Source organism: Hypoxylon trugodes (assembly GCF_022578975.1).
Source record: "Hypoxylon trugodes strain CBS 135444 unplaced genomic scaffold F4822scaffold_5, whole genome shotgun sequence".
NCBI classification, from domain to species: domain Eukaryota; kingdom Fungi; phylum Ascomycota; class Sordariomycetes; order Xylariales; family Hypoxylaceae; genus Hypoxylon; species Hypoxylon trugodes.
This window is the reverse complement of record NW_026250020.1, coordinates 3036343-3054403: the sequence shown is the minus strand read 5'-3', so window position 1 is coordinate 3054403 and position 18061 is coordinate 3036343. Positions and strand designations below refer to the sequence as shown.

General features: G+C 46.7%; 7 protein-coding genes across 7 annotated transcripts; 3 read left to right on the top strand and 4 right to left on the bottom strand.

The window, feature by feature from the left end:
- Positions 1–341: 341 nt before the first annotated feature.
- On the bottom strand, positions 342–2382 carry F4822DRAFT_429709 (amidase signature enzyme; the record flags this gene model as incomplete). The annotated part of the gene is made up of 4 exons (XM_051461151.1): positions 342–1123; positions 1251–2034; positions 2090–2192; positions 2258–2382. The coding sequence occupies 4 exons, from the start codon at positions 2380–2382 to the stop codon at positions 342–344; spliced, it is 1794 nt and encodes a 597-aa protein (XP_051314871.1).
- Positions 2383–2588: 206 nt separating this feature from the next.
- F4822DRAFT_269140 (uncharacterized protein) lies at positions 2589–3970 on the bottom strand. Its single transcript, XM_051454678.1, has one exon. It carries the CDS (start codon positions 3817–3819, stop codon positions 2989–2991), a length of 831 nt encoding a protein of 276 aa, XP_051314870.1. The 5' UTR covers positions 3820–3970; the 3' UTR covers positions 2589–2988.
- Positions 3971–6416: 2446 nt separating this feature from the next.
- On the top strand, positions 6417–8957 carry F4822DRAFT_269128 (sugar transporter). The gene is made up of 6 exons (XM_051454677.1): positions 6417–6784; positions 6839–6987; positions 7052–7392; positions 7451–7845; positions 7904–8090; positions 8144–8957. The coding sequence occupies exons 1-6, from the start codon at positions 6585–6587 to the stop codon at positions 8510–8512; spliced, it is 1641 nt and encodes a 546-aa protein (XP_051314869.1). The 5' UTR covers positions 6417–6584; the 3' UTR covers positions 8513–8957.
- A 444-nt stretch (positions 8958–9401) lies between these two features.
- On the top strand, positions 9402–10316 carry F4822DRAFT_429706 (uncharacterized protein; the record flags this gene model as incomplete). The annotated part of the gene is made up of 3 exons (XM_051461150.1): positions 9402–9479; positions 9542–10066; positions 10119–10316. 3 exons carry the CDS (start codon positions 9402–9404, stop codon positions 10314–10316), a joined length of 801 nt encoding a protein of 266 aa, XP_051314868.1.
- A 292-nt stretch (positions 10317–10608) lies between these two features.
- On the bottom strand, positions 10609–11476 carry F4822DRAFT_429705 (Frag1/DRAM/Sfk1; the record flags this gene model as incomplete). The annotated part of the gene is made up of 3 exons (XM_051461149.1): positions 10609–10672; positions 10726–10884; positions 10941–11476. The coding sequence occupies 3 exons, from the start codon at positions 11474–11476 to the stop codon at positions 10609–10611; spliced, it is 759 nt and encodes a 252-aa protein (XP_051314867.1).
- Positions 11477–11831: 355 nt separating this feature from the next.
- F4822DRAFT_437463 (Six-hairpin glycosidase-like protein) lies at positions 11832–14566 on the bottom strand (the record flags this gene model as incomplete). Its single annotated transcript, XM_051462416.1, has 11 exons — positions 11832–11938; positions 11996–12046; positions 12108–12540; positions 12599–12811; positions 12868–12943; positions 13003–13130; positions 13194–13219; positions 13276–14162; positions 14217–14281; positions 14336–14453; positions 14505–14566. The coding sequence occupies 11 exons, from the start codon at positions 14564–14566 to the stop codon at positions 11832–11834; spliced, it is 2166 nt and encodes a 721-aa protein (XP_051314866.1).
- A 1174-nt stretch (positions 14567–15740) lies between these two features.
- Positions 15741–17078, top strand: F4822DRAFT_269004 (uncharacterized protein). Its single transcript, XM_051454675.1, has 2 exons — positions 15741–16033; positions 16101–17078. The coding sequence occupies exon 2, from the start codon at positions 16116–16118 to the stop codon at positions 16788–16790; it is 675 nt and encodes a 224-aa protein (XP_051314865.1). The 5' UTR covers positions 15741–16033; positions 16101–16115; the 3' UTR covers positions 16791–17078.
- The last annotated feature ends 983 nt before the right edge of the window (positions 17079–18061 follow it).

Here is an 18061-nt window from a genome sequence, read left to right as displayed (position 1 = left end):
CCAAAATCACCACGATAAGTCAAGCTCTAGCAGTGATGTCGAATGTCCTCACAAACAGCGTGGGGTTGTCTGAATAGCTTCAATAACAAGTAACGCTCGTCGACCCCCTATACACCGCTAAGTCTTAAACGGTAAGTGTTGACAATAAAGCATCGTAATCGAAATACTTGTACATACCAACATCTTCACCCCCCATGTCTAGTACGGTCTAAGCTCTTGAAGTCTGAAAAACCTAGGGACCTTCCATCGAAAGCAATCTCTTACTATTGCATTACGTCTGTCATCGGGCTCCACGACGATGATATGCGCGCAATCGCCATCCTGGAGCCTCATCCCTGAATCTATTTGACGTCCTTGGCGATCTTCACAACATCAGCCCACCCCTTAGGCCGATAACGGCCTCCCTCATAAACACCGTTCAAGTACGCCTCAGCTTCTTTGGCCCAGCCTAGGAGCTGCTCCTCGGCGCCCCACTCTCCCATAGCCATCAGGCCAATCGGTAGCCTACCGTCGCCCTGTTCAGGCTCGGCATAGCCCACAGGCGCCGTGACGGCAGGGCAGCCCGTCGAGTTGGCCAGCCAGATGTACATCATGTTGCGGAAGGTCAAGTTTCCGTCACTGAACCCATACGCCTGGTCGCCAGGGTGAATCTTCCAGCCGGCCTCGGGAGTCGTCGGCGTCACAATCAGTAGGCCGGGGTATTTCTTCCATAGGTATGCAAGGTGCTGCATGTGTAATTCGCGCAATTGTCCGTACTTAATCATATCAATACCAGACGTGTAAAAGCCACCCGTCATCAGAAGTTGGTTGCAGTAGTTAAGACCCGCGAACGGGTTATCCGGATCCGCGGCGCGGGATCGCTGGTGGTCGGCACCTTCAGTCAGTGCCCATGCACTATGACCATATTGTCCTTCTGGTAGGTACGGGATCTCGATATCAACGACTTCGTATCCTAGCTTGTCTGTAAAGTAGGAGACCGCTTTTCGAGTAGCGTCGAGGACCGCGGGAGAGGCTTGGTCAAACCATTCCCGGGGTATGCCAATTGTTTTCTTAGCAGTAGGGCTAGGCGGGACGGACAGCGCAAAAGAGCCCTGAATTGGATCTTCTGGGTTGGGCGCGCTCACTATAATAACAATTGTCAGCATGCAAGGTCCACGAATAATCGGGTCATTGTGAGTGTTTTCAAGTTCATCACCCGAAGGCGGCTAGGTTGGAGAGGTTAGAAGAGGAAGAACAGCGGGAAAACTCACTAATACGATACGCAATAGCCAAATCATTAGCGGTCGCAGCTAAGGGACCAATAACACAAATCGACGACTTCATCGTGAACACACGATGCAGCGTAGGCTTAAGCCCATACGCGCCGCAAAACGACGACGGGACGCGAACACTTCCTCCCGCATCTGTGCCAATTGAAATAGGTACCAGCCCAGCAGAAAGCGCAGAACCCCCACCAGATGTCGAGCCACCAGGATAATACGCTGGATTGTTCCAATTTATTGGTGTTCCCCATGCGGGATTACAGCCGCTGACGTCGGAGCCGAGTTCATGCATGACCTGTCTGCCAATGACGATCGCGCCAGCAGCTTCCAATTGGGCTACAGGCCATACTGTCTTAGTCGCAGGCTTAAAGAACGGGTTGGATGCGTCGAAGGCGAGCCCCATGTGAGCGATGTACCCCTCAACGTCTACATCATCCTTAACTCCTATCGGAACTCCGTCCAGAACACCTAAGGGTTGACCGGCAGCATACCGTTCAGTAGACTTTTTAGCAGCTTCGAGTACGCGATCCTCTTTAGTGACAGTCCAAGCAGATTCGTATTTAGCTGGGGGATTCTGTCCTCGAGTGATTAACGGGAGCAAGGCCTTGGCCACTTGAAGTGGTGTCAGCTTTCCAGATTTGAAAAGGTCATGATAATCCGCGACGGAGTAGAAACGGCCAGCTAAATCATCAGGTTGAGGTTCATAAAGATCTGGTGTGATTTCCGCCTTAGTTTGAACAGCACCATCAGGTACGAGCGGCGTGACAATTGGCTGAGAAGATTGTCAATTGCTTGATGTTTCATAAATGTACGTGAGGGCGGCACACCTGAAGACGCCAATCGTATTCTTCTAACCCTGGAATATCCTTGACGCAGCCGAGCTTCGCATTTTTCCAAGTAGCTCCAGCGAGGGTTGGAGAATAATTAATACTAAGGATCGTATCAGTGAATGCCATGAAGATAGAAAGAATATCAATTGATGAGTCCATACGTACAGCTTGGCTGCGATGATCAAACCCCATCCTCTCAAGGCCGGATTCTTATCGACGGTCGGCGTGTACGCCACCTTGGGACCCTCTTTAGCGATCGGATAACCTGAGAATCGTTGCTTGGAAGCCATTGTAAATGCAACGCTTCTTATAAATCAAACGCGATGAATTGAATCATTGAAATAATAAACCTGATACCTAGTAGTATCGAGTGGTCAATTGGCAATTAGTTATCTTGGAAGAGGAATTGACAAATTTACAATACCACCAAATAGTTGGTGTTGGTTGGTGTTACGAAGCTTCTTCGCTCGGTCCCTTAACATAAAGCAAGGGAACAGGGGAGGTGAGCGAGCAAGCCACCTATCCCACCTCGGCACGGGAAAACTCCGCTAAATCCTTCAAAATGGAAAGGGAGGAACCTTGAACGTGTCGGGAAGGCCGGTCTCACTTTGATTGGATCATCCTTGATTACCCACCAACTCAGCCAGCCACAGATGCAAGCCACAGGAGAGTTACTCCGCTTGTACTACTCCGTGTGTAAGTATTTCGTCAAGGTACTTAAGTACCTAGGTATCATCCAGAATTATCTTGATTATATATAACAGTCCAACGTATTAAGTAATTGAAGGCTAGGTGCACCATGAAATTAATCGTGGGGGAATGATGAACATCTATGTCACAATCTGGCTGTGTATTCCATCCTAATCGTTCTGCCGTTTCGTTAACCATTTTCCCCTTTATCGCCATCCTAAAACCAAAAGTGCTGGCCGGAATTCGGGCAACCGCCTCCACTGCTGAAGTATCCACGGATGATCCGAACTAATGGGTGTATTCGTAGGGAATGATCCCCTGGCCGCATCTTCGAGGTGTCTGCCCTGATGTAATAATCTCTCATGGTAACCACGAATCTCGTCCAATATGACCTTATCCAAACTTGATCTGAGAGCGAGTTCCACCTCGTCACGTCGAGGGAATACAGGCGACATCTCCTGGAAGCGAGCCCATGTCTTATATGCATCGATTTTCTTTTGATCCTCGTCACTGCATAAGTCAAGAATCGACCCTTTTCCCTTGTCTTGTTCGGTTATATCTGGTCTAAATCTAGGCCAGTATGCTGTCTCAATTTGATCGACTATTAAATAAACCATCTTCACGCTGTGAAAGCGGTGTCCCTCGATCAAGTCTCTAACAACCACTTCAATTTCCCCTTCGAAATCGCCAGCGTTAATAGCTATTCTCTCCGCTGCAGAGAAGAAGGGTTCTGGATTCGATAATGGATACGGATAACCGCTATGGAGTTCGAGGATGTCTCGAGAGCCTATGAACCACGTGGTAGTCTGAACGTCCTCCGCGGTTGGGAAGCCTCGAACAACTGAGTTGTTAATAGCGACTTCTCGTGATTCTTGGCTGACATGAGCAATAAGTGGCGGTAATAGACGCCAGTTTTCCCAAGGGACATTCTTGGCAAAGAGTTGGATACGGCCTCTAGGTAGGGCATGAATCCAGATTAGGCGTCTAATTTCTGCAGGAAGTCGGGGAAATTGGGGAAAGGACTGATGGCTGGACATTTGGATTACTCGTATTGGGGGTATATCTTGGAATGTGGCTGATTCAGGTACGGGAACTAGTAGGGAGGCTAGCGGCTAGGCGTCTCTCAAGCAGGCTATTTCGACACAAATAGAGTGTCCGTGGCCACTCTTGTCGTAGAAATTCGATCAAAATGCTGTAAGTTCGAGACTCGATCATGACTGACAGGACGTAAGACTCCCAGGGTTAGTATGTTGATGTTCCGGCATCCGGGGAAGGAGAATAAATACCAGAGAGGAGCATGGAAACGATCGAGGACGCCGCTGGATGGATGGTACCCAAAGTTCTTGGAAATCCATCTGTGGGTATTGACATTTGGTATATATACCATATACAATTATAATAATGCAGGAGTTGGAGAGTGTTCGACTGTCGTGATTGTACGGCGATGGTTTCCATTGCGTAAGGCTGTATGGCCAGACTGGGACTGATTGGAATTTGTGGATCCAGTAAAGGGCACTGGAGTTGACGTGATTAGTTGGGCTGATCGCATCATTTGCTCGTTAGTGGTGGTTCTCCAATGTTTTGATGCCGCAATTCTACACAACTTGATGATATCTTCACCTAGTTTCGCATTAGGAAATCGAACACCAACTCCTCTCGATATGAGCCTTTCTATGACGATCAATTGTCTAGTGATTCTTTTCCATCCCTAATAACGATCTTCTCCGCCTATACCCTCATTCTTCTCACGTCATTCAACGTGTGACCATGATGAACTGAGTTCGTGTTTTTAAATTGTCGTCATTGTCGCCTTCTTTCTCTCCAAGACGCAGTTTTATGGACGTAATAATTTAATAGAAAATGTTTCCCAGTGGGGGATGATGAGATTCCTTGGCTCGTCTGACTATTCGAACGATGCAGTCAGGAGTGAAGAATCATATACTATAAGCGGACTGGCGTATGGGAGCTTCCGCATTGTCGCTTCATTCATCATGCCAGGAGGTATCGAAAAGGTAATACAGGAATAATGGGTAGTACCAACCACACGAAGCCCCCACGAACACGATCACCTTTCGTTTTCAGATTCGTCTCTCCTAGCTTTTTCAACTCTCCATTCGGCCCATTTAAGGGCTGCTTCGGTTCCAACGTAAAGACCAGGCCAGAAGATGACAGCTCTAAACATGGCTTTTCTAACGGCTAGCGGCGGAGTCTTGAAAAACCTCGTCTCGACGACAGAATGCCATAACGATTCAAGCAAGAAACCGCCTATACATAAACGTCCAAATTGGTCTTTTCCGGTTGCATTGTGCAAACGCTCAGCTATTTGAAGCGACAACGGCTTAGATGATGAAAGCATTATTTGATCACGAGCTTACTAGGCTTTGATGTGTAATTCGCAATACATAAATGGTAGGAAATTGTGAATGTTTTTTTGTGGAGTGCACGGTCCCATTCCTAATTCCAGACCTTGGGAATTATGTGTGAAATTTAGTGTGGACTAGAACAAGCTTAAAAATATGGAGCATTTCCGCCAAGACTTCCAAGGTTGGATCTACCGCATTGTTACCCTATTAAGCACCGCCACATACGTCCTTATAAGCAGCCACATATGATACCTAGGTATCGGTACCTCTAGGTACTTTAACATTTTCATGCAACTCAATGAATCCAACTCTCAAAATATTCAGAGAAGTCTCTGAAGACCGCGATGGACTCAAGTATAGACGCCAACAGGATGATGCTCAGACCCTATAGAGCTTCTCATAGTCGTTTCAAACCCGAAACGCACTACATACTTTTCTAGAAATTAAAGTGCCTTTTTTTCAGCGCCCTCCTGGAGTTTACAGCAGCATAAGCTCGACAGTCGCAAATTCGCGATATCACATCCACGACTTTTCATCCATATGCTTCCATGGTGACGACTACAGCAACTAGTTTCTAAACCGTCGCCATCAATTCGCGTTCAATTTTTTCTTCATAGCCCGATAGACTAACCCTATTTCGCTATTTCGGGCCGCATCTCCAGCGACTTGCCCTGATGTTGCTGGTCTTGGTCACGCCCCGCTCGTTAGATGGGTTATTGCTAGTATCAAAGAAAGCTAGCATTTTCTTCTCCAATTTACTAAGTAATTGGGGTATCCTGGTTATAGAGTATACCTCTTTTCGCGATGCTGTTGAGAATGCGAGTGTAGATATTGTTGTGACCTCTGTGGGCGTGTTACTCGGTAACACTACTTCATGTGTTTACATAGCGACGTATGGAGCACATCAATTTGAAGGAGCATGCAGCCCTCAATTCCTAATCTTGTCACATGGAAGAGGTAGATTTTGGAGTAGGATGGTTGATATCACGAATTGCTATCCGGCGAAGGACAGAAAAAACTCTAGCGTACACTAGGTTACGGCACGTCGCCTTAATGGTTTTCTCGGGTCGGAAGTGAAGCATTCTGAATGGTGGATTAAAGTCAACAGTATTCGACTATGCTGGGTAAGGTGGCACGATGGACATGGTTAGACCAGAGCGGGCATGGATACCCAGATCTAACTAGTTCCCCAGACTTCCCCAACCTCCGCATCTTACCCCGATCTTACCATTGGTCGGTCCCTATTGACGCGGCCATCGGTTCCATCGCCATGGGGAAGATGGGTCTTCTAGTGACATTCATGTTACATGGGAATCGCCCAAGTGTGGTTCAATATAAGACCCCCCTCCCCGGCCCTTGAACGAACCTCAATGTTCTCTCAGTACGCCTCACCCGACGAGGCAATTCTTTCATTGGAGTCAACGCCATAATAGCCCATCATGGCGGCCCAAGTCCAAGCTGGTAGCGCCCAGAAGGTTGCCGACCAAGAGTTGGAAGAGAAGTTGGGGCACACCGCCATCCTCGACGCCAAACAAGCCACAGACGATGAACATGCGCAGACTCTCTTCCAGGGTCTGCGGGAGAACCGTAAGGCCGTCTTCTGGTCTATATTGCTCTCTATGACCATTGTTATGGAAGGGTAAGTCCATAAGCATTTGTCATTGCTGTTGGAGATGTGTACTTACTCTAGTAGATATGATACTATCCTCATTGGTAACTTCTTCGCCTACCCCGAATTTCAGAAGAAGTTTGGGGAGTATTTCGGCGAGAAAGTTGGCTGGCAAGTGACGGGAGAATGGCAGACCGCCTTGAACATGGGTAGTACTGCTGGTGCTGTTGTTGGTACGTTATCACTGGACTCCGTCCCGTCAATCGGGAAAATCCTGAAGTTAATAGACTTCTATAGGTGGATTAATGAACGGTTACATGGCTTCCAGATTTGGTTACAGATGGACTATGATCATATCTCTAGCTGTGATCAACGCATTCATCTTCATCGTTTTCTTCGCCCCCGGTCGAGAGGTGCTCCTCGTCGGTCAAATCCTCTGTGGTTTATCATGGGGTGTATTCGCGACGCTAGCACCTGCGTACGCGTCTGAAGTCTGCCCTACTAATTTGCGTGGTTACTTGACTACCTATGTTAACCTATGTTGGGCCATTGGTCAACTCCTTGCTACCGGAGTGCTACGCGGATGCCTTCACATTGAAGGAGAAATGGGATACCGTATTCCTTTCGCTATGCAATGGGTACGAACCATCCTTCAACTTGTTGATTCTTATAGGCAGTCCATCTAACTTTTAGCAGTTATGGCCCATTCCCCTAATGGTCGTCGTATTCTGCGCGCCTGAAAGTCCATGGTGGCTCGTCCGCGCTGAGCGCCTAGAGCAAGCTAAGCATTCCATAGTAAGGCTCAGCGGCGAGAAAACTCAGGAACAGATCAACAACCAGCTTGCTATGATGGTCCACACAATCCGAATAGAGGCCGAGGCGACAAAAGGCGCAACATACCTGGACTGTTTTAAGGGCGAAAACTTGCGGCGAACAGAGATCGTTTGTGTTACCTTCATGGGACAGATCCTCTCTGGTAGCAGTTTTGCTTACACGCCAACCTACTTCTTCACTACCGCCGGCATGGCTACCGCGCAGGCATTTAATCTCAGCCTTGGCGCTAAGGGCATCGCATTTGTTGGGACAGTATTGTAAGTTCGCGTTGCGATTCACCTATTTTTGATGGCGTTCTAACATTCTCGGCCATAGGTCATGGTGGCTCATCACATATTGGGGCCGACGTCCTCTATATGTCGGCGGAATGGGGCTCCTTTCCATAATCCTCTTCCTCATCGGAATTCTAGATGTCTCCGCTGGCGGCAAAGGCCTTTGGCCATCGGGAGGTCTTTGTGTGCTTTGGTTGTTCGTGTACTCCCTTACAATTGGCCCCCTAGCAGTAGGTAAATACAGCGCATCTAGCCCCTAAACCCCACTAACAATACGCTGCAGTACAGTATCATCGCCGAAACATCTTCTGTCCGCCTCCGACCCTTATCCGTCGTGCTCTCACGCACATCTTACCAACTCATCAACATTATTTCGCAATTCTTACAAGCATACATGATGAACCCCGTCGAATGGAATTTACTAGGAAAGACGGGGTTCTTCTGGGGCGGCACAGCGTTTTGCGTTTTCATCTGGGCGTATTTCCGTCTGCCTGAGGTTAAGGGTCGTACTTATGAGGAATTGGATATTCTTTTCATGAATAAGGTCCCGGCACGTAAGTTTGCTAGTACGCAAGTTGACCCGTATGCTTCTAGTGCTACGGCGCCGGCGGACGACGCGATGGAAATTGAACACAAAACCTCGTCGGGTTAAGGTAATTGAACTCGAGCCTCATACAGAAATCTATGTACCCGCAGTCATAATTCAATCAATGCGCCTCTGTTTATTCATCCACCCTTTAAATAAAACGATAAAAATCGCATGAAGTTTTTGAGATTGGCTTGGTAGCCATATTTCGTGGCATAGCTGTCGTGTAGAGAAAAAGGCGTTAGATTGTAGAGGTTATTGGGGGTTCAATAGCGCGTTTATTGCCCTGAAAGACCTATGGTTTTAGCGGCGTAGCGCCCGTAATTACCGACCCCGATCAACACAAAGCGCCTACTACCAGGTAGGTAGCAAAATCTCCAGTAAAACTCGCAAGGCTTTCGTCAACCACGGGTTGGGGTTCGTATTCTATCATAATATGCTTCTATGCTTTCTCTTCCATCCTCTGTGAACTATATGATACAAAAGATGTAAAAAGTTCGTACTACCGTACGCATCTCCCGTGTAGGCACCTTAACAAATTCCTAGTAATGCTCCACTAACTCCATTGTCTTTAGTACGCCGCTGATCCTCAGGGACTAGGATTTTTTCAACGTGGTCGACGCATGTCGGTTGGCGGCGTATGGCGTAGCCAATTGGCTATTCTATGGTTGCCAATGAACTAAATGGTCCGTCTAAGTAAATGACATGATCCACGACCCTGTCGTATCTCTTCCCAATAGAAATCCTTCCATTAGTCGTCGCCAGCTATTGTGTCGTAAGTCCGTGCATTGGCCAGCGTATCCCAGTTTCAGCTGAAAGATAGGAATAGCTTTATCTTCAAACGGTTTCCTCGATTCTGTAGTTTCCCGAAATCTTGAACATAACCACATTCACCACCACCTTAGGTAAAGTTACTAGATCACTCCAGTAACCATCACCGACTACCAAATCCATCATGACCACGAAACCTTCCGACGCGCCGTGGGCGGATGAACCCTTTCACTTAATTAAGACACCATCAACCTACCTTACGGTACGTAGACTCGGATAGTTCATGGCATATCCAGTCAAACAACTAGGCTAATTCATCTCTAGGACTCGCATTCCTATGTTCACACAGCCTCAGAAATGGCCCATTCTCATAACGTCATCATAAGAGGACTGAACGCCATAATCCAACAAGCCCCTTATGTGGCCATTTCAACGGACAAGAACTATATCGCCCAGGACGTAAAAGACCTCCTATTCTACGTCCATTCATGGGCCAAAATGATGAACCACCACCACTTCACCGAAGAATCGTCGATATTTCCCGAGATCGAAAAATTCAGCGGTAAACCCGGGCTTATGGAGGGCCCGAAGCAGCAACACGAGGTCTTCCACGGCGGGGTAGAGAAGTTGTTAGAATATTCGTCGACTACGAAACCTGAAGACTACCGATGGGAAGGGCCGAATGGGATGAAAGCTATTATAGATTCGTTTAGTAAAGATCTCACGGACCATTTGTACAGTGAAATTGATCTCTTCCTCGGGTTTAAGGATTTGGATAATGATGGTTTGAGGAAGTCCTGGGATAAGGGCGAAACGGTTGCCAAGCAAAACGGGAATCTTGCCATGCTAGTGAGTTTGACGCATCCGACCTTTGGTATTATATGGGAATTGACTTGTGTAGTATGACGTGTTTCCTTGCGTGCTCGGATGCGCCGATAAAACCTATGAGGTTGGGCACACGTTCCCTCCATTGCCTTGGGTAGTGCCCTACGTCATCCAGTATTGGTTTGCTGCTGGGAACGGAGCATGGAGGTTTAATCCGTGCGACTGGTGGGGTCGCCCGCGACCTCTGACCTTCGGTCCGCAGAGTGGGAATTGAACGGGTGCGGTGTATCAGGAACGCGCTGAAAATGAGAGTACAGGGTAAACACGATTTTCTCCATATAAGACCCCGTTGATGTGCTTGGGATTATTCTCGTGGCGACCCTAAGAATGCTTCGAAGCGTACGCGGCTGTTGGTAACTGACGATATACCTAAATCGTTTAAGGGGATCATGCATATGCCTGAGGTTGATGGAGGAACTTGAACTTGCTTCAAAAGTCGATCGTGTTAATATCACAACTTGGTTAAGCCGACCCGTGTTCGAGCCGTTCCTAATCGTACAGATAACTTAAGCGAGCAAGGGCTGTCTCTCGTTCTCGCCCTCAATTATGGGCTCTTCGCCTTCTCGGAACCTATTTTACGTGTTAGCTTGAGAGCCAATGTCTCTACAGTAAAATTGACTTACATCGTATATCCAACAAACGACAGCAACCAGAAAGAGCCCAAATAAGTCAGACACCACTCAAGGATTCCCGACGCTTTGAACTGGCCATCGTACATTAAAATCACAAACGCGAGCCCACAGCCGAACTGGCAAAGCACCAAAAACGTATTAAAAATACACCTATCATGATATTAACGTTAGTATCCCTTCAGAGGGCGCAGTTACACAAGACATACCATTTCCGCAGCCCTTTAAAGACAGTGGGGCCCGAAAGCTGGTCCCACCATACCACAGTCGTAATCACCGCGCTCACGAACAATCCTCCAAACGTGCCCATGAGAAGATGACGGTGGCGTTTATGCGCATCATCTGTATCGAATATACTAAGATTCGTCAAACTTATCGCGGCAGCTAGACCTGCTATCTGAGCAACAAGACTAGCAGTCTGTCTCCAGGGCCAATCGTCCGTCAACCCATAAAACTGGGGCGAGTAACGGACGTGGTGGACCGCGAACATGGTCCCGATGAATGTGATTCCTGTTGCGCAGCATCCTATGATGAACACAGGTTTGAACTGATGCGCAGCAATGTCGCTAATAAACGGTACGTAGGGATTCATTTGTCCGGGATATTGAGGGCGGCCGATAGCTAGCCAGCGGACTAGCAGGATAGTAAGAGTTAGAAACCAAAAAGTCCCCGCGAGTAACGGGAAGAGCCACAGTCGACGGATAGAGAAGAAATCTCGAAACGTGCGATACCATATTCTCGCCATCGTGACATTAATTAATTGGTAGAGCCAAGATGCTCACCGTAGCAGACTATGGATGGATACTTCCAGTCAGTGGCTTCTCTTTATTAGAAAGAGTGGAAGGAAATTAACTGGAGACGCCGGAACTTAAACCCCAAGATCTCCAACTTAAGCAAAGGGTCACGAGTTTGTCATAGCTGCGGGCTGACCCGAGGGATGGCGGGGTGTGTGGGTACGTATATGTTTTAGAAGATTTCATTGGATACCAGCAAGGGAATACGAGTGTGGAGAATTAAAAAGTAATGATTTGATTGGCCGATTCCTCTAAGGATGAACACAATAATGTTCCCCTTTTTGGTTTCATTATTCATAGGTAAGTTTAGAGTGCCTTTAATAAACCTTCATGCTTTATAGTCCACGTCCCGTCTTTAGGGAAACCAGGAGCATCAACTTTCGATCCATTCCAACCAGCGACCATGTACGCAACTAGAAGAATGTTAGACTGATACTGATCCGAAACCAATTTTGTGGAACGTTACTCACCGGCGTAGAGGAAACCTGCATTTCCCGGTATAAAAGGGGGCGGGGTATCTCCTATCCGACAGTTAGTTAATCATGAGTTTCTTCGTTTCTTTCCTCAGCCAATGCAACTCACCATCACCTCCTCGCACAGCAAAACCCGCATCATCAAACGACCAATAGTCATATGCCGTCAAATGATAGATAGCACGCTCGGGGTTTCCAATCCTCGCGGAGTTAATAGCTAGCACGGGTCTTCCCCAACCACGGATTTTATCGTCTGTCCAGACTTCCCAAATCTTATCCGCAGTCTTGAGCGCGACATCGGGATCGACAGCAGGTGTATCAGGGAGAATTCCTTGCAGCATGATAAGACTACGAGGATCGCCATTGAGCTTCGAGTTTTCCCACCACGAGCTGTTCAACCCCTCGTAAACGGTGTAGAGCCCGTCTACTTGAGGTGGTGGGGCGAGATTCTCAGCGACGGTTGTCCATTTTTCGGGTACGGATTGGCCTAATCGTCTTTTCCATTCCCGAGCAACGTCTAAGCCGTACCTCCAGTATGCGATCTAGAAAATCAATCTTAGCCGTGCGGCACCATCGGATTTAGTAAATGCGCCAACTCACTTCATAGGCCAAGTTCAACGTTTCTGCTGGAGGCGTATTTTCTGTCACGCCGTAGCTAGGCGGACCGAGATCATAATGGCCCGAACTCTCATTCTTCCAAGCATAAGATGCCATATAATCCGCCGACGCGCTCAGAACCGTATCCCATTTTTTCAGAGTCCCTCGAGTGGGCGAAGCTTGATATGCTAGCTCTGCCAAGTACATCAGGTGGGGCTATTGGGGAATGACCGTGTTAGTATCATCCGTCGGTATCCGAATGTTTCACGTACCTGTTGCCATAAGAGAAGCCCATTAATGCCTCCTGGCGAGCTGACTCCGGTGATAGTCTCAGTCATCTTCGGCCACCTAACAATTATCCCGTTAGTATCGCATGAATCTTCTAACACGGGATTCAACATAATTACCTTGCGCCTTCCCATCCCATTGACTTTGCTCTTGCCAGGGATGAGGGTAGAAAGGTCTCGTAAAGCTCGGGGAAGATATTGTCGAAGTACTTCTGTCGACCCCAAGTACTCCAATGGGCATTATGCCACTATAGGGTCCATTGTCAGCAATACTTCCATTTAAATTGGAGGGAACTCAAGGAGTCACATACAACAACCATTTCCATATGGAATTTACCTACGGGTTATTAGTACCACCAGCGATGCAGCGCTATAGAAACCGGAGACACTTACCATACCACCCATTATTCATGAGTCCACTTTCTTGGGGCGATTGTCCCTTAGCCGCGCTATTGACTCGGACGTGGTACATCGACAAAATGATACGACGCTGCAACTCATCGGCTTTCGAGTTTGACGAAGATGTGAGGTCGACGAAACCACCCTCATTCCAGTATTGGTTCCATCCCTTGGAGTTGCGCTGTCGGATAGACGAAGGGAATTCCGCCGTTCGTTTATCAGGGGAGAAATGTGCCGTGAAGTCTATGGTATTAGGTCTGTGACGCGACTTGGATGCAGCCGACAGGGTATATCGGTGGGCTGTTATGGCAGTTGAATTTGCCGGCTCGACTCTGGACAGACCAAGGACGTTATCAACGGGCCACCTCAGATTCACGAAATATTTCGTCTCTTGCAGTTCATGGTAGATATGCGCCTCGTCCACTCGGCAATTCTTGACAATCGAAGTGGTGTGATTGAGCGGGAAGTCATAGACTCCTGCGAATACTTCATACTTGTACTTCGTAGTATGGATTGGCGGGTAAGGGAAGTCCAACTCAACCTCTAGATCACCTGAAGCTAGTAGCTCGGATTCAACACGGAACGCTACGGCATCCGATTCAAAATCGCTTTGAGTCACGACGGTAACACTCTCTCCGGCGATTTCAAAAGTCGATGTTATGACTCCATTCCATAGATCGAGCTCCTGGACCTCGTTGGTAATTTGGAAAGCCGACAAAGTGGCACCTTGGTATCTTAGGCCGATGCGACCCAAGTTGATACGATTGGGATTCGATATGAGCCATTGTGAGATTTCCGGGAGCTCCGGGTCGGGAATATCATATGAGACATTTCTGCCGTGAGTTATCATAGCTACCCCATGATAATCGCTGAGGCTTTCACTAGATCTGGGTTAGTCATTGAGTTTATACAGGTAGGTTACACGACTGACATACCCATTGACAGGTAAAGTATCATTATGCCAGGCCCAACTCGACAGTGTATTGAATGGTAGGAAAGTCTTGAGATATTGTTAGTGAACTTTCCTTAACTCGATACACTAGGATATCATTACCTGCATCCCCGTATTGTCGACATTGAAGGCGAAGTTACCATTGCCGACTTGCAAGGGGGTGGTTTCGTTGTCAATTAACCTTTCCCTCTTGACATTGTACTTGGAAACGATACTCTGCCTTTTTGGCTAAGTTAGGATTCCATTTTCAATTATGAGTATGCGTACCTACCTGTCGATCTTTCCAAGGGCCAGATCTGACAGTAACACAAGGCCAATCAATAAGAAAGCCATAGCTAACCACGAGATGGAGCTCAACGGTGACTTGAACAAACACGAATAGTAATCTAAGAGACATCATGATCCAATTTATTGGGATATCGACTATTTAGCCAAGACGAAGACCGGGGCAAATGTAACCGAACTCATGCCCCGATCGCTTCTAGCCGATACGTTCATTTCAAGAGAACGTCGAACCCATGTTAAAGGTTCCCCGCAAAGAAGAAAATAGCAGCATAGCAGCATCGTTGGCAGGGACTAGCTTCATTATAGAAATGAAGTCTACGATCTAGCAACGAATTTGGGGTAACGCCAAGATTCTATACCTGGTCATCCCCATGGGGCTATTGACTTCTCGGTAGGAACCCCGAAAGCGTAAGCGAGGGTAGCCATAATGTGGGACTAGAACTTCTTTGTATCGAAATAGCCGAGCATGATATTAAGGCCACCGAGAAAGCGAGTGTAAAAGATGTAGGTAGGCATAATCGATCATAGTATTATTCTATGTTAACAAGACAAATACCTACCTAGGTACCTAGGTTTCAGGCTACCCCACCCCGAACCCATAGGTTGCTTTAGGGCGTTGTACCTGCATATGAACACTAAATTGAACTCTACCCTCTACCCCGCCATCACGAAAAGCGTACGCTTCTTCACTAATCTATCTGACTTTTGCCTAGAACATCATTAAGCGCCAACCTACATGTATCTAAAAGAGATCCTAAGATACCTATCTGATACCTAGGTACTGATAATTTGAAGGCTTCCCGAACTTCGAAACAAAGGTTGAAATTTCACATTACAAGCCTCCTTGCTATGTATTCTTTATGTTATATAAAGTTACAGGCCCTGCACTAGTACTTTGTAAATAAAGAGATTAAATAAAGGAGATGTGATTTTATACTAGAATCGGTCCAGCATTTAAGGGGATCTATGTCCCTACGAGTAGCACCTAGATGTCATACAAGCCTCTATACCCTTTGAAACTTCTTTTTTCTATCCGTTTTATTAAATATACAATTGTATATAATAAAAGCATTGTTAAGATTTATTGGTGATTCGTTAATTGAACCAATTGATGGGGTCATATACCAGTCACCGTGCGCCTCATAATCCCATATAAAAATCCTATATATGATCAATCACATTAAGACACCCTTATATAATCTTTCGAATATCCACAACTACAAATTCACTATTCTATTTCACTACTACCTGATTTCCACCGATCGTAGCACGCATATTACGGACTGCCGTCAGCAACATCGTCAAGGGTTGTCCTCTCCTTCACCTTCACACATGGCTTCTTGCACCTCTACTATGAACCCTAACGTCGCTGAGGACGTTAGATATATACCGCCCGCGTACGAAAACGAGAAGTCAGCTAAGAAACGACGTCGTAGCAGTTCAGCATCCAGTAGAAAAAGGAACTCTCATCCCCATCAACCCGAACCCGAAACATTACCAGAAGCGCAGCAAAATGTAAGTTAATTTAACTTATCGATGTATTATCTTATCTGTCTGATTATGAAGTTAACATGTAATAAAGCAGCCAAGATAAACAATGCAGCAATTCATCGAACTCGAACCTACACAACTTGAACGCTTCATATTCGACCAAGTTAGGTTTCCTCCCGATAATACGGAACTTGTCCTCGACCAAAAACGATTAATACGCGAATTCTATCGAACCGAGGAACTACGCTTAGAGAATAACCGACGACATATTCACCGTAGCGAGAGTGACTCCGATCCCGAAATGGAAAAAGTTGACCCCATAACTTATAGGAGAGTCCTTGAGGCTAATGGCATTGAAGAACTTGGACAAACAGAATGTCTGGCTCGCGCTCCAACTTTTGTTAAAGATATTCTAAAAACGCTTGACCTCGTTGATAGTGGGAACCAGACTCGTCGCCGACATTCCCATCCTAAATGGTACATTGAAGAAGACGACCAAACGGCAAAGAAATTCCTATACTACGAGAGCATGCTCCGGTCCATACGTAACGGGTCCAAGAAAACTATTGAAAACATTGTATACTCCGCCCTTGCCTTGGACAGCAACGAATGTGAAGCATGCGATGCTGCTATGTGTTTAGCAGCTGATCAGAAGTTCGGACGAGTGTTTCTTAATCACTTTCAACACCCTGACCTACTCGTTGTCCCTCAACCGGACTTATACTTTGGATACGAAACAGATGAATTTCTCGACAACGACCAATACATACCGAAGAACTAGCAAGATCTTCCAACGGAGATATATCAGCCCTACTGCGAAATATCGGAGCCAATTCAAATCTGTTATCCTTGTTTAATAATGGAAGCGAAATTCGATGGTCGGAGCATAAACGGAGCTCAAAGACAATACATCGGCAGCTGCGCTACTACCTTTGCAGCATTGCATTTTGCATTCCCGCAAGAGAAGGAGTTCGTTGTCTTCGGTCTCACAGTTTCACATATGACTGCGGAAGTTTTTGTAACGTAGAGAACGCTCGGCGAGGACGGTAGGGTCCATTATTATTTTGGACCCGTCAAGGGGTTTAATCTACAAACGAGATCCTCGTTTATCGAATGTAGGAAATACGTGCGCGCAATTCATCACTGCGGGGTAGGAGATCGGAAAAAACGAATGAAAGAACTGTTGAAAGAAGCGTGGAAAGAGCTCGCGCGTTTGATTAAGCCGAACCCAGATGAAACCGAGTCGGCTTCTTCTTGTGAGACAAGAGAGTATGTCAGCTATTAGTTTAGTTGATAATCATCATGGCTCTTCAAACCTATCGCGCTTGACCCCTTCGTATCTAGAGGACGCGGAGGATGGCCGAGGGAGCTGAGAAAGGAAATTTTGGAGTAGTTGAAAACGGAAAAGGAGAAAGTAACAACATTCAATGGATCGAAGAAATCAGTAATGCAATGGATGATAACGGCGAAGGGAACATAATAAACGGCGCCAATTCGATAGCTATTTCATTAGTGATAGTTTAGGAAATAGATGTATTAAAATTAGGGATTTATTTTCAATCTACATCTAGCACAGCTCGTAACTTATACGTGAGTCTATTTCATTAGGAAGATATTCCGATACATAGTTCGGATCGCGATCAAAAAGCGAAAACGCGACCCGGGCGCGTACCTAGGTGTACACATAGAATTTGTGCATGGTAATCCCCTTGATATTTATTTTCCATGTTAGGTTATCATAAGGAGGTAAGAATTGGGCTTTTCCTTGTGATGGAATAGCATACCCGTGAATTGAACGTAGAATACCACTAAAAGTATAGCGATATTTAGCGCGTGCCTCCTTATAGTTACAACAGCTGAATGAATGGATAGGACCGAGGTTAGGCCTTCCAGGGCTAGTGGTACCTATAACGTAACGCAATTCTCGATATAGTGTTAGTGGATGACTGTGCTTCGAATCATGACCTCGGGAGGTTTAGCTGTGAGTAGAGCGCTGCAGCCCACTGCAATTATAGTGAACATCGGCGTCTTGCGCCCCGTGTCTACAGCGGA

Bases quoted from the DNA above. Each gene is read 5' to 3' on its own strand.
- F4822DRAFT_269140 (XM_051454678.1), bottom strand. From the start codon at position 3,819: ATGTCCAGCCATCAGTCCTTTCCCCAATTTCCCCGACTTCCTGCAGAA.
- F4822DRAFT_269128 (XM_051454677.1), top strand. From the start codon at position 6,585: ATGGCGGCCCAAGTCCAAGCTGGTAGCGCCCAGAAGGTTGCCGACCAA. The intron at 6,785-6,838 runs GTAAGTCCATAA...TTACTCTAGTAG, and splicing joins ATGACCATTGTTATGGAAGG to ATATGATACTATCCTCATTG. The intron at 8,091-8,143 runs GTAGGTAAATAC...AATACGCTGCAG, and splicing joins TTACAATTGGCCCCCTAGCA to TACAGTATCATCGCCGAAAC.
- F4822DRAFT_269004 (XM_051454675.1), top strand. From the start codon at position 16,116: ATGCAGCAATTCATCGAACTCGAACCTACACAACTTGAACGCTTCATA.